General features: G+C 41.0%; 1 protein-coding gene across 4 annotated transcripts in view; it reads left to right on the forward strand.

Moving 5' to 3' along the window:
- The window catches only part of DGKI (diacylglycerol kinase iota), a 218485-nt gene that overhangs the window by 158366 nt on the left and 37901 nt on the right, over nt 1-22218 (forward strand). For all 4 annotated transcript variants that reach the window (XM_086610377.1, XM_086610378.1, XM_086610379.1 and 1 more), the window contains 5 exons: nt 1561-1605; nt 7968-8037; nt 9390-9430; nt 10989-11116; nt 11691-11816. In XM_086610377.1, the coding sequence (XP_086466503.1) occupies nt 1561-1605; nt 7968-8037; nt 9390-9430; nt 10989-11116; nt 11691-11816 (410 nt within the window). The remainder of the gene's footprint in view (nt 1-1560; nt 1606-7967; nt 8038-9389; nt 9431-10988; nt 11117-11690; nt 11817-22218) is intronic.

The raw sequence follows: 22218 nt of genomic DNA on the forward strand, positions 1-22218 counted from the left end.
AATTGGAGTGGAATACCAGGACTCTCCACATACCTTGCTGAAATTACACGAATTAATGATTAGAAAGTGTGTTATGTAAGGATAAACATAATGATATTTAAGTCAATCTAATTATGCAAATGTCATTCTCTAATACTGTCATGGAGTAATCTGAGACACCAATAAAGACTACAAATACCAACTACATATTTCCAAATATACAGAAATGCAGCTAATAATGTTGCTCTTATTGTCTTGAACACCTTGTCTCACAAGAGTACATTCTACAATACAGTCTGAGAAATGGAGACTCCAAATGCCACGTTAACAGAATAATTTTAAGTGTGTATGCATTGAGTGATAAAACTAATGGATTTTAATTGATATACTGTCTCTGACTGTTTTTAATCTTTTACCGACATTTTTCAACAACATTTACAAGTGTGAGTACATTACATAGGTTTCTAAATAAAATTTACATAGGAGCTATGAATCTCATCCCTCCCACTGGACTCTTTGGAAGCCACTGACTTCCCTGCGGTTTTGAAACTCTGCACTTGCAGCCTGAATATGAGCCTTAGTATCTTGCTACAGGCTTTTACATTTTTGTATTTCAGCCAGGATTCCCTTCATCAAACGCATTTCTGAACATTCAGACCCGAGGTGTGGCTATTATTACCAGACATAAACACATATTGGAAGGTGATGCATACTTGAGATAATTGGTGATAGAAAACTATGATGAAATAATTGTGATGATGTTCTCAGCAGATTACAAATGTGATCTCAGACTGTGCTCAGGCAACTTAATATGGCCAGTATTGGGTGGCGAGTAGTTCTACAGCTCTGGAGGAAGCATAGCTAGAAGTCCTGGTTGGATTACCCGTAGTAGTTGTGGAGGAACTGCATTTCTCCAAACTTTTGCAGGGTTTGTGCTACCTTTTTTTTGTGAGCTTGCTTTAGCGCAGACCCATTTGCTGGGAATGGAGGTGCCAGGGCTTTCTGCACTCTGCCAACTTGCATGCCAACTGGGGAGCTATGGTCTGTAGGCTAGGCATTTTGGAAGGCTATGTCATGAGCTAAAACTATTTGACAAAATCTCTGTTAAAACAAATTAGATTCCTGAACCCTGTAAATACCAGGGTCATTCTGATATGACCTCTCTGACATGAGGCTGTCTTAAACCAGGGAGAACTGCCAGTGGTTTTCTTTAGTGCATTAATTATTTAGAAATATTTGCAGAAAGGATTTCTGGATTTTAGCATCTTTTCTTTTATTTTATTGCTGACATTCTAAATTCAGATATTTTAATGAAACAAATAGGGCTCTGATATGGTAAAGATCCATTAACATAATTTCTATATTTTAAAAACTTTTTTTTTGACCAAATGCAAGCAAATCCAAAGTTTAAGTGACCTTTCCATGACTATTCTGTGACGTTTGTTGAATATACTTAGAACTGGTGACAAATATTTGCAAAACTATTTGTGTTTACCCAGCCACTTCAGATAGTAGAACTGCAAACACCTCTTGTTGCTTTAATTTTTTTCATCATCGGCATGTCTTTCATCCTCCTACTAGGACCTTCAGTCGGTAACTTCTACTACACAGAGAGTTCATTACCAGGTAAGATAAGCTTTCCTTTTAGTATCAGAACAAAAAGAGGCTTAACAATGTGCACTGCACTCTTTATGTTTGAACTTAGGTTTTCTTTTTGTTAGAGACCTCTATGTTAGATGAATTTTTTATTATCATCTACCCTCAAATGTTGGAGGTGTTCTGCTTTCTCTGGGACAATTCTTTCCCTTGCAAACCTTATGAAGTTATCTTTAACATTAGCACAGCATGATGGTGCAAGTGGTATTGCAATAGCAGCTCCTTGCATATTGAAGTGAGTAAGAGAATGTGTCCTGTAGGACAAATGACAAAAGTAAAATTGTTTCTCTGTCTGAGAAACTGAACAATAACATCTTATATTGTGTAGCTGTAGTGCTAAATTCTATACTGAGAAAAAAGTCGTGCTAGCAGGGCTAACCTCTTAATTCTGTGCACTACAGTCACCTACCTCTACTTTAACATAATCTTCAGAGTAGTTTTTTAATCCATCCAGAGCACAAAAGTGTCTTTTATAGGTGATAAACAGGTTCTACTTTTAGATGGCTAGTTTTTAAAATCAGTGTCTCTGTGCATTTTACTTTATTGTACAAACTATTCAATACGGAACTTGCCTTTACAGTTGGAAGTATCGTGCATTCAAATGCATACTTCTCTCAGTAAAATACTGTGCTGCACAGTGCTTAAATTGGGAGTAAACTAATTCAGACTACCTCTACTGACTCCTGAGCTGATCTGACATTAGCACAGAGACTTGACGCAAACAACAGTCAATTGGCACAGTGACTAGGATCACAAGTTTGCACAGTGTTGATTGATAGCCTTTTCCTAGGTTTAACGATGCAAGTCTTGTTGGGATCAGCAATGTCGTGGTTTTTTTGGACTGAGGGTCGAGACAAGAACCGAGAGGGAGCACCCACCAACCATGGTCCCGGGCAAAACATGACTCAGGCTTTCTTAATAAAACAAAACAATTTATTAACAGTTACTTAACAGGAGACAAGGGAACAAAACCGGTTACTTGAGAGGAGAAAAGAGAAAACAAGGCCAGATCTTAAAACAACAACCTCCCCACCCCCTATTTTCTTTCCTTCCTGGCTCTATCTCTCCCCCCCGGCGGCATAGGGGGACAGGGAATGGGGGAGTGCAGGTCAGTTCATCCATGCTGTTAACTGCCGCGCCTTTCTTAAAGCAGGAGGAGTCTTTACACCATTTTTCCCTTGCTTCGGTGGATCCCCTACTCACGAAGAAAAAGTCCCCAAACTTTTCCAGTATGAGTCCTGCCCGCAGGATTGCAATCCTTCCCCATGGATCGCACCAGTTTGGGCTTTACCAGTCTCGGCCTCTTAGGGAGCTGCTGCCACTCGCGTCGGCCGTCCCACGGATTCCAGATGCCTCCACGACCTCGTCGTGCATTCCATGCCCCATTGTTAACAGTACCTGGTCGCGCATCCCCTGCTCCACGACCTCTCCCGGGCTCAGGCATCTCCTTCCCGACGTGGGTTTCTCCACAGGCCACGAGTGGGTCGCTGCTCCGCCGAGTACACCCTGGCTGCAGGGGGGCCGCCTGCCATCTCACACCGATTGCAAGGGAAACCTCAGCTCCAGTACACCTCCTCCTGCTCCATCCTGGCTGACCCGGTCGTTGTGGTTGTCTTCTCTTAGATATTAATCCTCTCTGGAGGAGCTCGGCCCGGCGGGCACCCCGGGAGCGGGGCGCTTACCGAGTCACCCATGCGGCTCCCCCGGCACCATCTTGAGCACATGGCGCCGGCCCGGGCCCGGGCAGCCGCCCGGCCGGGAGCCGGGAGCGAGGGCAGCGCCCTCCTGCTCTCTCCTCACTCCTGAGCAAAAAGCCCTTTCCCGCCCCTTTGTCTCAACTTAAATAGGGCAATTCGCAGAGGCGCCAATTTGGCTCAACCTCCCCCGGGGGGGATGGGACTCAGATCTGGTGGCACAGGGAGCAAATCCCCTCCCCTGCCACCAGAACACCCCCCCACACATCAAACTATCACAAGCAAGAATGAGTTCACTGAGAAAGCATACAGAGATCCAGCTGATGGGAACCCATTGCAGTGAAATTGCAGATAATTTCTTGGGGCTTAATGATTACTTGGGTGATACAGAATTCCAGTTTGGCCAGAATGCTGCTGAATGTAAATGTGCTGAATGCAGGAAAATGCTACGAGAAAATGCAATTTGGCGCATTTTCCTGGAGTTGACTTCTTCTGATCAGTTCATGGTTTGTTTCTGCATTTCCCTGTCCAATTTTAGTCTCATATTTTTGACATTTGTATCAATCATTGCGCTGGAACTGAGTTTTAGCACAGTGCTAATGTCTAGCGAATTGGCTAATAAAACAGCATATATTATTCTGTTCCACTCATTATAAACTAACCTAAGTGGCTGCTGACTGCTCCATGTGTAGGAAACTGCCTGAGGTAGAATGAAGAACTAAATCTGTGTGTATGGGGAAGGCCGAAAGAGAGTATGAAATGCTGGAAATCAGCCCCATGTTTGGCTCTAACCTCTATAGTTATAGCAGTATATAAATTAATTGCCTAGCCATCTCCTCTAGTGCACATCAGTGTGAAACCTCTGACATACTATCAATTTTTTATGATGCTACATTTTGAATGCACGCCCCTCTGTGTTTTGTCTTCAGTACTTGTTTATCCTGGATTCTTCAAACATTGGTTTATTCTCAGTGGGTCATTTCTACAAACTGTCTTGTTAGGTTAATTTGGGGTTTGTTCCACGTTTGTCAGTATCACTCTACATATTACAAAAGTGGAAAAACAAGGGATAAAAGGGCATGAGTAAGGTACTTGAGTTGATGGAACTGTCTTCTTAACTCGCTAATAGAGTGTCATGGGTACTTTTACATTTCATAAATGCAGTTCTCTTGCGTGATTCCTCTGCAGCTCAAAACATGAGGAGTCAGCAGAAACAACATCAGCAAGCCCAGGTGCAAATAAAAAAAACGAAGCTAGAGTTGTTTTTCATTCTGTTTTGTTTCTCTAATAAGTTTAATGCATGTAAAATATCATTCTCATGAGCCTGAGACTTCCCAAGCTAGCTCTGCAGTTGAACTGTAATGACATCTTGGAAAGAGCACATCACAATATGCTATTTGTGACTTGTATTTATGTTTACTAGCATTATCTCTATCTTCATTTTCCCAGCATTATGCGCTCAGCTAGGTCTATGAATTTTTACTCCCATCTCCTCTTTGTATCACGTACCTTTTTAGTATGCGCTGTTATCTTTGGATGTTTTCTTCCTTTTGTCCTTTGTATCCCAGTCCTCACCTTTCCGCAAATAGTGGGCTAAATATTAAGATGCACAAAGCTTTGTGCATGTAGATATATAGACATTAGCAAACCTAGTGGATTTCAGAAAACCCTTGACTCTCCCACATACACCTCAGTGGCAATACAAGCAAACCTAAGCATCCGGTAACTCCATAAGCCCATCTTAGAGGAAGATGTAGGTGTATTTTAAATCTGATACTTGAACCACTGAGATGTGTCATTTGATCTCCATGTGCAGCAATAGTTCACTTTATGGAATGTTATACTGTCGTTGTCTTCATCTCTTCTGTAATGCAGGGAGGTTGGAGATAAAAACTTGTACCTAAGAGCAATGTTTATGGGACCAAGCAAAATCCTGGAGTCTAAATATGGAAGAGAATTCAGGCTGTTTTCTTTTTGTCAGGGTGGCTATAGATGCAGGTGTCATGCATCAGAAGACATTTATGTATATACATTTTTTTAGTCAAGCAAAGTCTGTAAGTTGCTGCAGTAACATTTCAGACAAGAGCTGTTGCCAGAACTATAGCCAAACTCTGGGACACTGAGGAGACTATAGATGAGTTGTCTGGAGCTGTCTTTGTTTTTTCTTCCTGGATAACCAGAAAGGAAAGGCAATAGTAGATGGTTCCAGTCAATCCCAGAGGCAGAAGCTAATAAGATGAATCTTGTAAAAGTTGTCATGATATCAAATGTAATTAATAACATTTTGTAGCAGCATCATACCATATGCATTCACCTGGCTGAAAAATGAGTATCCATCAAAATGCAAAAGACTAATCATCATCAGAGCTGTTTGAAAACAACATACAGTGCAGGCAGGCACCCTGCTGACCAGAATGCTGGGGAAGACAAGAACTTATGCATATCCATACAACATCAGCATGACCTCATTTTTTTCTCAGGTGGCTGAAAAAGTGTCAGGTACCTTTATGTAAATCAAAGAGCAATGTCTGCCTCTGAACTTATGAGGGCATTATTTGCTTTGTAATCAGTTCGGAAATTGTTTTACCCAGTCAGACTGAAATGACAACAGCATTCTGTGAGATTTTTCCTAGGTTAATCAAAGCAAACTGCTTCTTCCCCATGGTCTTACTGACACACGTCTGGGCAGTCTGGAGAGTTGAACTGATGAAACTCCCATTTTTCTGTTGATATAGTAATTATTTTTTTCTTAACTTTTTCTTACACATGGCTACTCAAATAGGAAGTATTTTAGAAATATGTCAGATTCACAAAACTAAGATAAATTGCTCAGAAGTATCTATTGCTTCTAGGTTTTCTTAATGTTATAAACACTAGAGGGGGAAAAACAGAGGAAAATATATAGGAAACAGAACTTTTGAGAATCTGTATGAATGTTCCAGATGTGTTGAACGTTTGATACACTGCAAACTTTGATTTTAACTCTATGTTGGTGTTTCTGCACTTTTCCTCTTCTTGTATACAAAGCAGCCTCACTTTCCTCCTTCAAACCATGCACATGGTGCCAGCTGCCTGAGGGAATGGTGGATTTTGTGTCACTTGGAGTCTCAGAGTGGGTGCTGTCTAAAAGATCTGCTGTAGCTCAGGCTGGAGCGGTGGATTTCTGTGTTATGCTAGGGGTTAAGCATTCGTAGCACTGTTGTCCCTTCTGACTGAAAACCCATAATTGTTTGAAATTTCTTTTTGGAACTTGCTCTTTCAGCCAGCCTTTATTTTCTGGTGGTGGACCTTCAAAAAACTACTTGTCTGATATAGCTCCCAATACAATACTGTCCGATACAGTTCCCAATACAAAAACCGTTTGCCTTGCATCCTGCTGTCAGGAAAAGTACTGGGCTTCTGTGTGATATTCTGAGAAGTTCCAACAAGATACCATTGTACCCTAGTCTGTTTTCGTCAATCTATGCCCATATTATGAGTATATGTAGATATACATTATGCACTTTCTATGCTTTCTGTGCACAGCAATACTTTTCTTAAAGGTGCCTTTTCTCCCCTTCACTTCTGCTTTTTGTTTTCTTGCCTTGTGATTTGGTGTATCAGTCTGTAGTCTCTTGTCTGAGGGAGGAATAAAGTTTGATCTTGAGCCAATATGTACCTGAATTTACATTGTTTGCAGATGTAAATAAGGATAGAATCTTGCTTAATTCAAATTTTGGGGGTGTGCCCGAGATCCATGCTGTTGTGTTTTGTCCTGTGTAAATCTATTTGTATTTAAATGTTGTGTCCCAGTGGCTTTAGGAAGTTGACTGGCCATCCACTGGCAGCATGAAGCAGAACCATGACCACTCTGTGCTTTCTGAGATCCATTTTGCCTCCTCAGCTCAGAGCTGAAAAAGTACAAGGGGCAGCCTGTTTGACCCCCTTGGTGAGTACAGGTCAGGAAGAAGGTCTTCGTTCCTTCCCAGTCATTTGGTTTGGTTCCTGAAGTAACATCTGTAGGCTCTCAAGGAGCAGGCCTTTATAGCTAGAATGGGAACATGTTGGTGTAGGATGTCTGTAAGATTGGCTGATGGTGATCCCCAGGTCTGCAGTCTTTGTATTCTGGGCACAGAGGATAACACTTTTTTTTTACCCTTACGTGCATTTGGGACACACCAGAGACAAAGTGGGTGATCGCATTGAGTGGCAGATTGGTAGAGGAGGGAAAGAGTGTAAAAATACTGAGCTAGAATAAAGGAAGGTGACAGACACACAAGAAACAAACATAAAAATCAGAGTTCATGGCTGTTATTTGATACTGATCTGTTTCTTTAATCCCTTTCACCTCTCTGTATTCCTGTGTCTCCTCAAATAAAGGGGGCTGTAAACAGCTGAAAGAGCTGGTTTTGATACAAAGCTTTTTGGTATTGCTGAGCTGAAGAGATGATAGCCGAGGATATGACTGAAGCTAACCATGTCAGTTTATTCTTTTCTATGTTGCAGTTAAATTCTGTTGTCAGTGAGGAGCAAATCCAGTAGGTTTTACACATTGTGCAATGTCAGTAGAGCAAAATGAAAAAAGCAAAGCCTAGAAAATAGTCCTTTTTAGAGAAAAAAGTTTGTTATTTTTTTATGTCATTTCCTTGCCCTATCCAGGACCAAGAAAGCTCTTTCCCTAGAGTACTTTCTGTTCAGAGGCTCTCTCCTAGATGGTGCTTCCTAGATGGTAAGTGCATCTTCCTTCTCTCATGCCTAGCATGCTGCTCGCTTCTGGTGTGCGTGTGAAGGATAGCGTGTCCAAGAGTGTAACCATGGAGGGGTAACTGTTCCTTCTTCTTACACTGAGCAGGTAAAAATGGGAGCTGGGTGCCTCCCTTTCCCCTCTGAAAAATGGAACAGGCTCTTCATCTAATAATCAAAATGTCTGCTGTAGCTTTGTCACCCCAAGGAGGTGTTTAGGTAGTTTGCATGACAGAAATGTACCTCCATTCCCTGCACTTCAGTGAAGACTGCACTTCATGTAACTCTCTGGAGAGCAGCACTGTTATTTAACCCAGACTTTGTCAAAGCAAACGGCTTATCTGGGCTTTACAGTCAGGCTCCAGAGCACTGGAATTAGCAGCTCAAATGGATGGTATCTACTTTTGCAAAAACTTTAGCATGTGGGGACTGAAATTTTTATTATTCTAAACAAAACCAATTTCTCCGTGACAATTTCTAATCACTCTTCCTTGTCTCTCATGAAATTGATAAAAAACATATTGAGAATCTGCTTGGGTTTTGGAGAAAGCTGGGTGGGTAGATGCATTCAGTTTTTGTTTTGAGGGATTTGATATTCCCTTGCACTGCCAAAAACTACAATGCTACATCACTGTGCTCTTGTGTCAAAACTCCAGAATGAGCAAATCTGATTTCACTGGCCAAACTAAATTCAAAGCGGAAACAAAAACCCCTCATCTGATGAAGCACATTCATTGGTGTTGAAATACTTCTGGGTTTAGTGATATAAAATATTTGGCAGTCACATGATTCATATTAAGTGATTTATTTAGTGAATTTCCCCTGTTTTCATGTGCTTTTCATGAGTAGCATAGATTTTACTTGAGCATATTGGTAATTCAGGGTGAATATCTTTGGCTATGCATTTGATTTACAAAGAGCTCCCAAGTATGTTATTGTTCTTTAGAGTCAAAATTTGAATTAATCCTATTAGGCCCATCAGTTTCATGATATGCTTGCTATGATCTCATCAGAACAATGCAGCTTTTTCTGCCACATTTTTAATGTATTCAATTCTTCTTATAAGCCTGAAATCCATTTTATATGTTTTAAAAATCTTTATTTCAAGTTAATAATTTCAGTGAATATTGTTTTGTTAAGCCTCACCTTTATATTCACCATTTAATGGGATAGGAATATGGACATAATGAATGAATGGGATTATTATTATTGTGAAACAGCTGTGACTTCACAGAGGTTGTTGTACGTGGTCATGATTTTAGCTCAGCCCATATTGTTTGTGCAGTTCTGCTCAGACCGTTTTCTTCACTGTGGCTCTGTTGTTTCTCTGTCTTGTAGCAACTTCTGCTGATCGTTTTTACCGCATTGACAGATCTCAGGTAAATCTTTATTTGGTTACTGTTTCTGTAGATTTTTTTTAAAGCTGTGTCAAACACAGCTTAAAATGAATCATCTGCCATTCCTCCTGTGTATTCTAAAATACTACTGATGTCTCATGAAAAGTAGAGAAAAAATTCTGGGACATTTTTGAGTTGATGTAATTCACATCATTTCACTGAAATTTTATATCGACTGGCCATCTGACCTGCTGTTTACTACTGATCTGACATATATATCAGAATTTTCTACATTTGTCATCCTTATCAAGTCTTACTAAGGGCACCTGTGTGACACTAGAGTATTTATCTTTTCACTGATGGTTTTAGTCACCAGAGGTCCCAATCCTGCGTGTGTGAGATGGAATAGCTATGGAAATTCAGATGATGTTACTAGTTGAGAATTACGAACAGAGCTGTATCAAATACTCCCAAAGAACCTCAAAACAGCAAGTAGCTCCACAGGATTCAAATCTGTGGTATAGATTTGACAATCTGAACACATTTTCTAAAAGACACTTGGAAAATTTTACAGAGCTTTTAATGTTTCCGAGTTGTAGCCAGAACAGACCAATTCGTGGCTCAGCATTAAATGCCAACTGTTGATTTCACACAGTGGTCATTTGTATCTGGTCTCCCTGAGAACTGTGTAAGCTGTTTTGGGATCACATGAACATATGTTTGTTTCCTAGCAAAAGCAGCTGGTGGTTTAGTTCCAGCAGAAGGAGTTGTGGCTTTAGTTCAGAGGTCTCAGGTTCAGTGTCTGCATGTAGCCACCATGGACCTTCTTTGCACACAGTCGTATAAATGCTTAGTTGTACTTTAACATTTGGAAAGCAAGGGTGAAGATGCTGCTACAGGCTAAACTGGACAATGTGGCTCCATTTGCCTTATTCTGCATTTCTTTGATACTTGACTCTATACAAATGGTCATCTTTCCCTCCTACTACTCTGCCTTGTGTTTCTGTGGGGAGAAGATCAATACTTTGTGATGGTCCCAGGCCACACATTGTGGGCAGTTTCCTGCCCATTTGCTTATGTAGACAGGCCTGCTTATACTTGGTGATTTTTGCAGGACAGTGAGCCTTCTGTGTCAATAACAAAAAAGAGAGACTGAGAAAGAGAGCTCTGGTAACGGAGATGCAAAACCAGGATATACAAGCAATAGAGGTCTGGGAGAGAACCCTCAAACAATGGAAATTCTGTCAGCTGTCATTGGAGGGCAGACTTTGGGTGTTGGTCCTCATTTTGAAAGGCAAACCTCAGCTTTTTGGGTAGATCTTCAGTTTTAAGCTGAATGACATAGTCAGTAGCAGCCTTTTGAGCATGTGGAGCTTGCTGGTTGGGAATCTTGTTCAGCTAGAAATCGATTAAGTATTTATTGGTGACTTCAGTGACGTTGGTTTTAGTGTATGTGTGTCTGCGTGCACTTTATAAATACACAGACAGAGTATCGTGAAGAGACCCTGGTGTGCACCCAGCTTTCCTGTAGCTACCTGGGTGCTCTGAAAGACCAGTGATGCTGCAGGTTCATTATTTGTTCCTTGTATCACTCCAACAGGAACATTTGCACTTTGTGACGGAAATTTCGCAGGACGAGATTTTTATTCTGGACCCAGAGCTGGTAATGTCACAGCAGGTGGGGACACCACCGGGAATGCCTGATCTGGTAGTGGAGCAGGCCTCTGGGTGAGTGGTGCTGGGATGTGGCCTTCAACAGCTTAGAGTTGAGCATCTCTTTTCTGGTCCCCTTTTTTGAAGGGCTGAGAGATATGGGAGGGCAGATCTTAGATGGGGAGCTGAGGACAGGATCAGATGCAGCCATAGTAATGACAGAAGGACAGTGGAATCATATCTACTCCATTAGACATCCTCCAGCACACAGCAGGATTAATGGACTTTAAACCTTTCAACCTCCTCACACCCTCTGAGTGTTATCTGCCCCACCATAAATCTGTATCGATCGAGTTACAAACCCCTTGTCTACATGGTCAGGGCTCTGATACCAGTGTATAAGGCTCTGAAGTCTTTTGTGCCTAAGAGTCATGATGAAGTGTCTCTGTTTCTTCCCAGCCCCTGGGCAGACCAGAAATGCTCCTATTCATCTTTAGGAACAGTCTCGTACTCATAGTGAATTAAGCTATTTTAGCTTGCTACGGGCTGAAAAATGCTGGGAACCTGTAAGCATAAGAGACCTTCAAAGTGGTTCACACAGGTAATTTCTGAGGGGTGAATACCTTTCTCTTCCTCCTTCCCTTCCTAGAATATCAGATCGGTGGAACCCAGCGGTTCGAAAGAGGATGCTGAGCGACAGTGGCCTTGGCAAGATTTCCCCACACTACGAGGTACCTGACAAACAAAAGGACGCCAGCCAGACACATATGCTGCAGTAAGAGCCCTCTGCATTTCTCTGCTTGATGATGCACTGTCGCCATCACCACAGACAACTTCTAACAGCTCCTTTAAGCTGAATGAAATGTGCTGACGTGCTGAAATTACAGAAGTCCTTTTGCTTTTTCTCTTTTGCTCCTCTGTTCTGTTTCTCCCTTTTTTCCCATTATTATATGTTCTTGTCTTTGTTTTTTTCTTTCTCTGTGGCACTCTGCACTCTTAATAAACCTAGATCCAAGTTTCCAAAAGTAAATACGTTATTTTGGATGCCTGAAGTTCCAGCTAAGGGAACCTTCATGGCAACTGGTTATGAGAAAGATCGAAGCACTCACGAAGCTCTGATGCAATTTGACAAAACAGAAACCTCTACAGTTGCTGCTTACTTCTGAAGATGCAGGCAATAGTTTTTGTATAATCTTGGACCAGAGATACTGTTGTTGGTGTAGGATAACTAAACAGTGGTTTTTGTTGCTGGTGACTTGCTCATGTAAGAGATGTCTACCACTGCAATCCTATTTGCTGCGTTCAGATTTGTGCAAGAGCATCTCTTATTCGTCTTGCCTATTTTAGAAGTAGTTCTCAGCTTTTTGGTCTTTTCACTTTACATTTTCAAAACCAGCAGTAGGTCCATAATTGCCGCCAAAATCGACACCTGTCTGAACTCCGTTGCTGGCTTTGAAAAATCCCAGTGTTTTGGGGTTATTTTTCCCCCCTAAGTACATAATGTATGGTTGTGCACATCACTTCTCTTTTTGATTTCTAGTTCTACTGTATATGGATCCCTATGGATGAGGTTTAAAACTTAGTATGGAAAAATTAGAAGTAGTGAACACTTGGTCCTTGTTTCACTTTATCTTTCTGTCTCTGATGTGTGCAGAACAGGGCTGTAAGGTGTATGCTGAGCTCCAGGGCAGATGCAGCATTGACGGGAGCCTGCGTAGCTATGTGGCTACAAACTGGAAACTTTCCAGCAAAATGGAAACTGCTGGAAAAAGAAGGAGGTGTCATGGGAAGAAAGGGCGATCCGGGTAGTACTGCCAGAAAACACCTGGTTTTCTTCCATTACTCTGGGGGATTCTGGATCAATTCTTGGTTTTTCGCTCTTTGCAACGCAAAAGGTGGTGAATTCAGGTTCAGTTTTCCACAGACTGGAATGGCAGGGCCTGAAATTTGGAGCTGGCAAAGCTGGGAGAAAAATTATGCTTAGCCACTTTTAGGCAGTGTGGAGAGATGGTGACAACATGTGGACTAACTTCTAGTTGATAAGAGAAATGATTTTGTTTACATCAACATGACTGGAAATGTTTGCTTAGCTGGAACAATTATGCTTATCTGATAGATTTATTAATTACAAGCAAAGTCAGCAGCATTGCCCAGATTAAAGTGTGTCTGTCACTGCCTACTATAAGAAATTTTTTTCTTTATAGCTTCTTTAAACTTTAATTGTTTTGGCTAACATTTTTCATGGTAAGACTCAGTCTTTGATTGATTCTTTCTCTTTTTCTTTTAGTTAAAAATTTAGCAAAGAAGTCAGTTCTTTCTGAAGACAAGATCTGTGGGAAATGTGCTATTTTAAATTACCTTCTTTAAAGTTAATAAATCCAGCAGTGGTTTCCAGAGATGTTTTAAAGCTGGTGGTGGAATGAACTTCACTGGAATGAAGTTTTGGAGGCTTGACATTTAATAAAATGTCGCCAGTGATGCGTTTTGCTGTCTTGAGAAAAGCACCCCTAAGCTTGCCCTGGTCGTGAGGCTGTTCACACATGTTGGTGATGCCTCAGAATCAAGAGCTTTGCTTTTGAAAGTTTCTGTCTGCATGTGCTCACGGAGGAGTTATACCCTTATGTGCTTAATCTTGGTTGCAGGCCTGCCCACCAGCTGATCTCCAGTGGAAAGGAGAAAAGGGAAGCAGCAGTCATGGTTAAATGGAGATGGGTCAGGAATAGTGTGTGGAGGAAGAGGGAAAAGAGGTTGCAAGAGTGAAAGGAGTAGAAGCAAAAAGAGAGTGTGTGCAGGAGCTTGAGCAGCAGGGTTAGGGGATGGGAGCTGGCAATTAGGAGCACAGGGGACGCACAGAATGGGAATAATGGAAAGGAGGAGGACATGGGGTGCAGATAGGTAAGAGGGGAGAGAGACAGGTTAAGGGTCTTGCTCAGGTCTCTTTTCTCTCCAGAGTCTGGAGTTCTGGGCTGATGCAGATTATTCATGATAATGATGGGCAAGCTCCGAAGTATGTTTAGACACTGACTCGTTTGCTGCCAAGCTGGGAGGTGTATAGTAAATGAGGCGAGGGATATCTGTGGAGAAATCAAGATATTATTAGTTAAGGCTGTTGAATGCTGTTCTGGAGGACTGGCTTCTCCCCTCAATTTCCCTCACAGAATTTCTGAATGATGCAGATTTAGGACAAACTTTTCTCAAATGGCCAGTAACAACAGGCTTCTCATTCTACGTGTGTCCACTGTGAAGTTGACTGAGTTTCTGAGAGGCTGTTACAAGGAGGCTTTGAAAGAGAGTGAAGGGCTGGAAACTGAGAAATAGGCTGTGTGCCTCAGGTTGTATTACTAAAATTAATGGAAACTTTGTGCCTTCCTTCCTTCTGACTCTCATTTTCCCAGCTGCAGAATGCAGATAATATTGTGACCTCACCATAGAGGAGCACAGTGAGGGTAAATTTCATGGTCACGAGAAACTTGGATACTATAGGGAGACTCTGTGTGAGATGCTTAGAGGGAAATTAATCATTTTACATCCTGTGCACAGTTTTGGTAGTGTGAAATAAATAAATCTTCATGCTGCGCACTGCATGTACAAAATACAAAAGGATATCAAGCAGGACTCTACTTAAACGCTGAGGCAAGAGTCTAATAGAAGAAAGTAGTGGGTGGCAATGTGATTAAAGGTTGTCAAAATGCTTGAGTGCAACAGGACTGGAGCATGATGCTCAGATGACATGAGCTCTGGTATTTCCAAGCTTCTGGATGTTTGACTTCGCAAGTGACAGGGGACTCGCTGTGAAAGAAAGTGTCATCAGTTGACTCAGTGGGGCTTGAGGCTGTTTTCTCAGTGGTCATTTTTCTCCCAAATGGGGATTGGGAGTGACCCTCCTCAGATGTTAGGAGCAGATTAAACCACAGCTGATCATAGCATAGCTGCAGGCTGCTTAGAGAGCCTCCGACATCAGTATATATACATGCATGTGTATGTATGTGTGTGCATGTATATACATATATATATAGGAGAAGATCAAGTTCAAGACCATCTAAGGAACCTGAAGGTGCACAAGTTCATGGGACCTGATGAGATTCATCTGTGGGTCCTGAGGAAACTGACAGATGAAGTTGCTAAGCTACTATCCGTCATATTTGAGAAATTGTGACAGTCCGGTGAAGTGCCCACCGACTGGAAAAGGGGAAACATAGCCTCCATTTTTAAAAAGAAAAAAAAAGGAAGACCCGGGGAGCTACAGGCCAGTCAGTCTGACCTCAGTGCCCAGCAAGGTTATGGAACAGATGTTCCTGGAAACTAAGCTAAGGCACATGGAAAAAAAGGAGGTGATTGGCGACAGCCAATATGGCTTCACTAAGGGCAAATTGTGCCTGACAAATTTGCTGGCTGCCTACAATGGCGTTACAGTGTTGGTGGATAAGGGAAGAGCAACTGAAAGGGGGCCTACAAGAAAGCTGGAGAGGGACTTTTTAAAAGGGCAGGTAGTGATAGGACAAGGATTAATGGCTTTAAACTGAAAGAGGGGAGATTTTTATCAGGTCTGAGGAACCAGTTCTTCATTCTATGAGTGGTGAAGCACTGAAACAGGTTGCCCAGAGAAGCTGTAGATATCCCATCCCTGGAGGTGTTGAAGGCCAGGTTGGATAAGGCTTTGAGCAACCTGGTCTAGTGGAACATGTCGTTACCCATGGCAAGGATTTTGGAACTAGATGATCTTTAAGGTCCCTTCCAACCCCAAAACCATTCTGTGATTCTATATGTATAACCTCTTTAAGATGAACTCATTATTTCTGACAAGTGAGGAGTGTAGCTAAAATGACAAAGTATGCAAATAGCAACATCCCTTAAATTATTTCCATCAATGGAAGTAGAGAATTATGTGATCTAAACATAATGATGATGTTTGGTGTTGCTTTTGAGCATGTAATGGTTTTGAGGCAGGGGTATTTCTGAAAGAAAATTATTTATGCTTTTTAATTAAGTGAGCTTCATGTTAGTTAATTTTCAGGTGGCTTTTGATTAATGGTATTTCATGTTTTGCTCACTTTCTGACAGCTCTTTGATGTGTGACTGATGTGTGGAGTGGGCAGGATGTGAAACAGCATCTTGATGCAGTAACCAGGAGCTGGGTCAGATCATAGCTTAATAGGAACACCAAATTAGTGTGGGGTGCATACAAAAAAACAACAGGAAGACGATTACTTGGACTACTGGTGTTTGATCTTGAAAAAAGCAAGTATTCTGGGCTGACTCCACTGAAACATACAATTGAACTCTTCCTTTGAACATGTCTGGCTTCATCATGCTGGTTTATCCTATTATCAAATGGTGCAGTGAGATGGGGATGATCATCCACTCATAGCCCGCTGTAAGCATTTGTTGTTGGCCATGTATTTCTCTTCCTAATTGTGTGTTTGTCACCCTGTTATGTGATGAGGGCTGGAAAATTAAATAAAATAAAAATCACAATAGCATACAAAACTGAAAAGGTGACTATACCTTGGTAGACATTTAATCTACATCTTTTAATTGAAGTCATTAATTTTCCCATTGTTTGGGGCAGTAACAACCACTCATCTAGCATCTGTCCAGCTGTGATGGTAATGTGTTTCCAAAGCTGCTAGCTGCGTTGTCTGAATTGAGTGCATGGCTCATGAAGGGTGGGCGAAGGTTGGCCAGAATGCCATCTGGTCCTGTCAGGGAGAGGAAAAAAAACGCCTGTAGGGGCTGGAAAGCGGCTGCAGCCTTTACACTAAATAGACATTAATTAGCTAGCAATATCACCCAGGCACTGCTTTATGAAGCAATAATAACCTAGTTCCTGAGAGGGAAGAAGAAAAAGGCTAAATGCCAAGTGTTTTAACTTAGCCACAAGAATCAGATCATTGCCCAGGAAATCAGTGTTACAGTACAGATGTTGAAAGGTGGTTTAGGGTGGTTGGTTTTTTTTTTAAGAGAAACCTTTGTGTGGTACAAGGTGAGAAAAGCATCAGGGATGCAAGTTTGCCTGTAGAAAGGAGAAGGAATGATCATCTAGTGAAAGTTAAGAAAATATAAAGAGGTCACTCTTAGGATTTGAACATGCCAGACAGGAGCTGCCTAATGATAGTGAACTTTTAAAATTTTGAAGCTTGGTGAAGGCTTGAAAAATTCAAGTGTTTCCTTCAAACTCTTGCATTGGAAAACTCAGCATCAGCTGTTAAATAGGCAGAGTAGTCTGCCCTGGTGTTTTTTTGTAGCAAAATCTGAATTAGTTTTCTAGTTCAGATTTAGTTCAAGCTGCATTTGTAAGATTAAGCCACAAGAGTGAAGTGCATGTGTTTTAACCAGCTATTTGTACACCTGTGCAAACTACTTTCCATTGTTTAAAATCCCACATGAGGCTCCATGAGTACTGATGGCTTTCAAACAAATCTTATTTGAGTGAAGGCATAAATCACCATCTCACCTTCACTGTACTCTCCTGTGTAGTCCTTATAACAGAATTTAAGCATAACAAAATGCAGTGTCTGTTCATGCTCAACTGTCCCTTTTCTTTCTCTTCTGATGTCTTAGACACTTTGACAAATAGCTTGCAAGGTGTCACTCACACTGCCTTAAAGTGGAGCATTAAAAAAGTTTGCCTAAAGCAGCTCACCTCCTCTTGCTAGGAAAGTGATATTAAAAAGGAGGGGGCATTACTGAAAAGAAAGTTGAGGACTCAAAGAAGAGGAAAAGTGATATAGAGAGAATTCAGAATGATTCAGGGAAAGGTAAACATGGGTTAAACAGAGAAAGTATTTTGATGAGAGCAAAAAAAACCACCCAAACTAACCCCGAATTAAAAGAATATAACATATAGACAAGAAATTGTTTTGAGGGAAAGCAAGTTCCCTGAGTGAGACTGAGTGGGGAAAAGGTGATGCATCTCAGTGTGGAGCCTGGTCCTGTGTTTTGAAAGCTCTCACTATTGTCAGTGTGATGCAGTCACAATTCTTAGAATCTTGTGCACATTCCTGATAGAGAATACAATTTATTCACCATTAGGAAATATTCTCTTCTGTTGCTGCTGAAAATCTTCTCCTACCCCCATTTCTAGAGACTTTCTTGACAAAGGCAGCACCTGTTAATTTTTTTACACTCTAGTGTCCAGGTGTGGTAAATAGTGAATTTAATGTACTTTATGCACCTATCGTATTAATTTTCCCCATGTACTTCAAGATTTTAGTTACCTTCGCCATTTTTGGAGCTTTTCAGTGCAGAAAAAAGGAATAGTTATGAGTTTCCTTTGGAATTGTACCTTGAAAATATGTGCCTGTGGTTCCAAAAAGCTAAATTTCTCATTACCTTTCTCATTCCCTTAAAAACTTACAATGTAACATTGAAAATCTAGCAGAATTTTGGCATTGCTTGAATAATTTGTCTTGAAGCTTCATTTCTTGCCATCCATAAAAAAATTTCAGCCTGATAAACAATAGGAAGGCTCTTAAAAATGGTGGAATTTGGATGACAAAAAGGAGCGTTTTCGCTCTGTGAGATTCCTGTGTTTCTGAAATAAAACCCTTCGAGAAATAGTTTGAATCTCTTATTTTCTCTTTATAGTCATTTCAGTACAGAGTGACTCAAAACCAGGATAGTTATTTTTATTTTGTAGTACAATCATTGAATAGAAGAACGATCTGAAGACTGTAGCACTGCAGACAGAAATACTTCCCAACGAAATTCATACTCTTTCCATATTGATAATGAAGAAACATCTTGCTTAGTGCCCTGTGCTGCTTTTGCAGCCTGTGAGGTTTCAAATATTTCTTTAAGGACAGCTACTGCTGCTGGTATCTGTTACTATTTGAATGCTAATTTGAGTGTCTAGCTTTTACAATTTTTCTAGAATAAGTTTTCTTTTTTCTTTTGGAGCTGCTTATACAGCTTGTACTCAAGTACAAGTGTACATACAAAATATATATGAATTTGTCAAATGATTTGTCATGAAATTGGAAATAAGACTTTTGCCTGGACAAGCATGAATTGACAAGTTAGCTTTGGGCCTCTCTTACATTGTCATTTAATCCATGTTCACTTTCCCCAAGCAACATTTCTAGTTCTAGTCATGTTCATCCCTGTCATAGCCAGGAGAAGGGACTCCTGAACACATCTGATGAGTAAACACACCGTGACTTAACTGCAGAAAAAAGGAACACAGTTTGGAAACAAAAACAATATTAAAATCACAGGGGATGAAGAGGAATGTTGGCATCAAAATATCTGTTCAATGAAGACTGGCCATCATGAGATTTGTTTTTCATATACCCTGAATGTATCACTTGCAGGCTGTGTATGTGAAGTAAACACGAGAACAGATGTTCTCAACTCAGGATTCAAGAGGCTTTGCATTACTTCAGCCATGTTGGTAGCATCTTAGGGATGGTTCTGGGCATGGGAAGATCCTGGCATTTTGTTTGATGTCTGAAGATAAGGAAACAGGACTGGACAAAGTCTTACCATATACAGTCCCTGCTAAGTCAGGGGATGAGCCATGGCTCTACGGTGATTGCACCCACCAGACCTGAGGGACCTTTGCAAACAGCAAGAATCAGATGGTTCTGGAAACTGTTTAACGTGAACTTTCAGCAACTTCTGGTGTCACCTTTAAGTTATTGAATACATGGAAAACGTTATTTAATCATCTCTTCCCCTTTTAATTAGTAGAATTTTTATGTCACTACTGCCAATGTCTGGCCTTATCTACACAGTACTGGGATGTAGAAAAAACATTTTTTTTACTTATTAAAATTTCTACAACAGTCATTAGTATTTGGTACTTGTATGTCATCCTGGCAACCCCTCTCCCAGTAAAACTGATCTTTAAGACACCGACTTTTGCTTTTGCTTTCGTTACCAGCAATTGGAAAAGGAAGAAATTGGAATTTAGTTTAGATTTGCATGTTTCTGGCATTATTTATGTACGTGGGTGCAATGCAAAGAGTGTTTGTTTCTTTCCAGAATTAAGTCTGCAGCCTTTACTGTTGAGGTGCCGAATTGCTAAGGGGTTTTAACAACAGTAGGCACATTTGATGAGGTGGATTTGTGTTTCTGCCCCTTCCATATGTGGTGGAAATAGAGTACATCTCGTACTGCGTCCTGTAGGATTTTTTTTTTTCTCATCAGTATTTATTACCAAATAATTTTATTATTCAGAATGTAGCTCTCTGCAGTGGATTGGGTGGGATTTTAGCATCCTCTCTTCCCACCCACCTGCCCCTGAGCCCTCAGAATGAGAGCTCATAATGATTTTTGTAGCATCTCAACACCTGATGCACAGCTGAGGAAATTCACTCTGCTGACAAATTATTTTGGCAGACAGTGACATGCAAAACACTCCCACACACCATGAGACTACAAATTGGCTTCCTTAGAGAGATCTTACTTCTTGACTGGCATCCCGCTTTCCGAAAGGGAAACGCAAGCAGTCCAGTTCTCCTCTTCTCCTTGGGGTAATTTCAAGCCACGGCATAGGCATGTGCTTCACAAAGGGACCTTCTTACCTGGATGTTGAAAAAGTCAAATACCACCTGGCTTGAAAATGTTTTCTGAATAGTTCCAGTAGATAATGGATGAAAATGAGTTTTCCATGTGGAATATAAGTGTTTTTTGTTGGAGTGTGTTTAAAGAATAAAATTGATGTTGACAGAGTACAGATAGCTAGATCCCTTGGTTTTCTTTGTGGTTTACCACAACAGCTATAAATTTGCTTTCCACTCTCTGGCCGGTAGCCAAGGCTAAAGCAGCAGGGTTCATTCTTTTTTCTCTTTTCTTGTTACAACTCTTTCTTTATCCTTTTTTTTTTTCCCCTTTGCTTCCATCCTTGCTTGCTTACTTTAGCCCTTGTATTGAGAAGCAGAATCTGCGCTGAGAAGTAAAGAAGCTCTGCAGCAAAGAAGTCAGGGGAACATATCAAGACAGTCACTTCTTGTAACCTGGTTTTCTGTTTGGCTGGGTAAAAGAAAATGACATTTGATAATTTGATCTTTAGGGCCTGCTGCTTTTCTGCAAACGTCAGGCGTGTGGTAACTGCGCCTGGCAAGAGGAGGGTAGAGGAGAGAGTGGAGCCAACAATGGCACTATAGAATGTGAATATCCCTCTCTTCGGCTTTATGGAGTGGAAACAGCAGACCTATGGCCCCCAGTGACATTAAAGGCACTGGGTTTACTGGGGTGATATAGGATGATTGACAGAAAGAAAGCATGTATTCTTCTGGGCTTGCTTTAAGCACTGTTATAAATATAGGGTGAATATCCTCTAGCACGGCAGGCTTCCAGTCCAATAAAAGTTGGAAAACAAGTGAACCTTGTAGTTTTAGGTAATATGTATGTCTGTATTTGTGTGTACTTGTTACTTATTTGTAAGAGTTGAAGCAAGAAAAAAACCCAAAACATCCCAGTCCTAGTTTTCTGAGAGTTGCACAGGAATAGCAAACCTGTGTCCATGTACTCTGTCCCTGCCATAAGGAGCTGCCATCTGCTCGGAGAGGAGACTGGTTCTTAATGTGCTCTCACTCAGTACCAAGCTGTCTTATCAAAGCCAAAACTAATCAGCTTCAGGGCATGGGTACGAAGCACAGTCCTGTACATATGTAACACACACATTGGAATACATAGTGTGTCCAAGCTTTCACACTAGGACATCTCATAATATGCATTCAGACTGTTTACTGATACCCTGTTCGTATGCCTAAGTTCTGGTTTAATAGAATTGCAAAGAGAATAGAAATGTAGTTTGGTAAATAACCGCTCTCAACTATCACTCAGAAGTACTACTTTGCCTGAGTTGACAGCATCGAACTCCAAAAAGTCAAACCTTTGCTAACTTTCTCTAATTCTTCAGATATCTGCATGTTGGGATTTCAGCTGTGGCTGAAAACTGGAAAATGTCAAAATACCATGCAACAAAAAGCTAGACACAAGGCATAGTCATGTGAAAATAAGTTGTCTTTTGAGGTTTGCAATTTAGTATTTTAGACCCACAATGTTCAGAGTGTTTGGATGAGGCTAGGAGTAATGTTTTGACATGAGCCTTGACTTGACTCATTGAACGAAAGGTGAGGGTTTTCACTAGGGCTGCTTGAAAAATATATTAGTGAGCTGTTTTTTGCTTGGTGGAGGTTTGCATGAAAGAGGTTTATTTCTTCTGGAAA

The sequence above is a fragment of the Tauraco erythrolophus genome, chromosome 4 (genome assembly GCF_009769465.1).
Source record: "Tauraco erythrolophus isolate bTauEry1 chromosome 4, bTauEry1.pri, whole genome shotgun sequence".
Classification (NCBI taxonomy): domain Eukaryota; kingdom Metazoa; phylum Chordata; class Aves; order Musophagiformes; family Musophagidae; genus Tauraco; species Tauraco erythrolophus.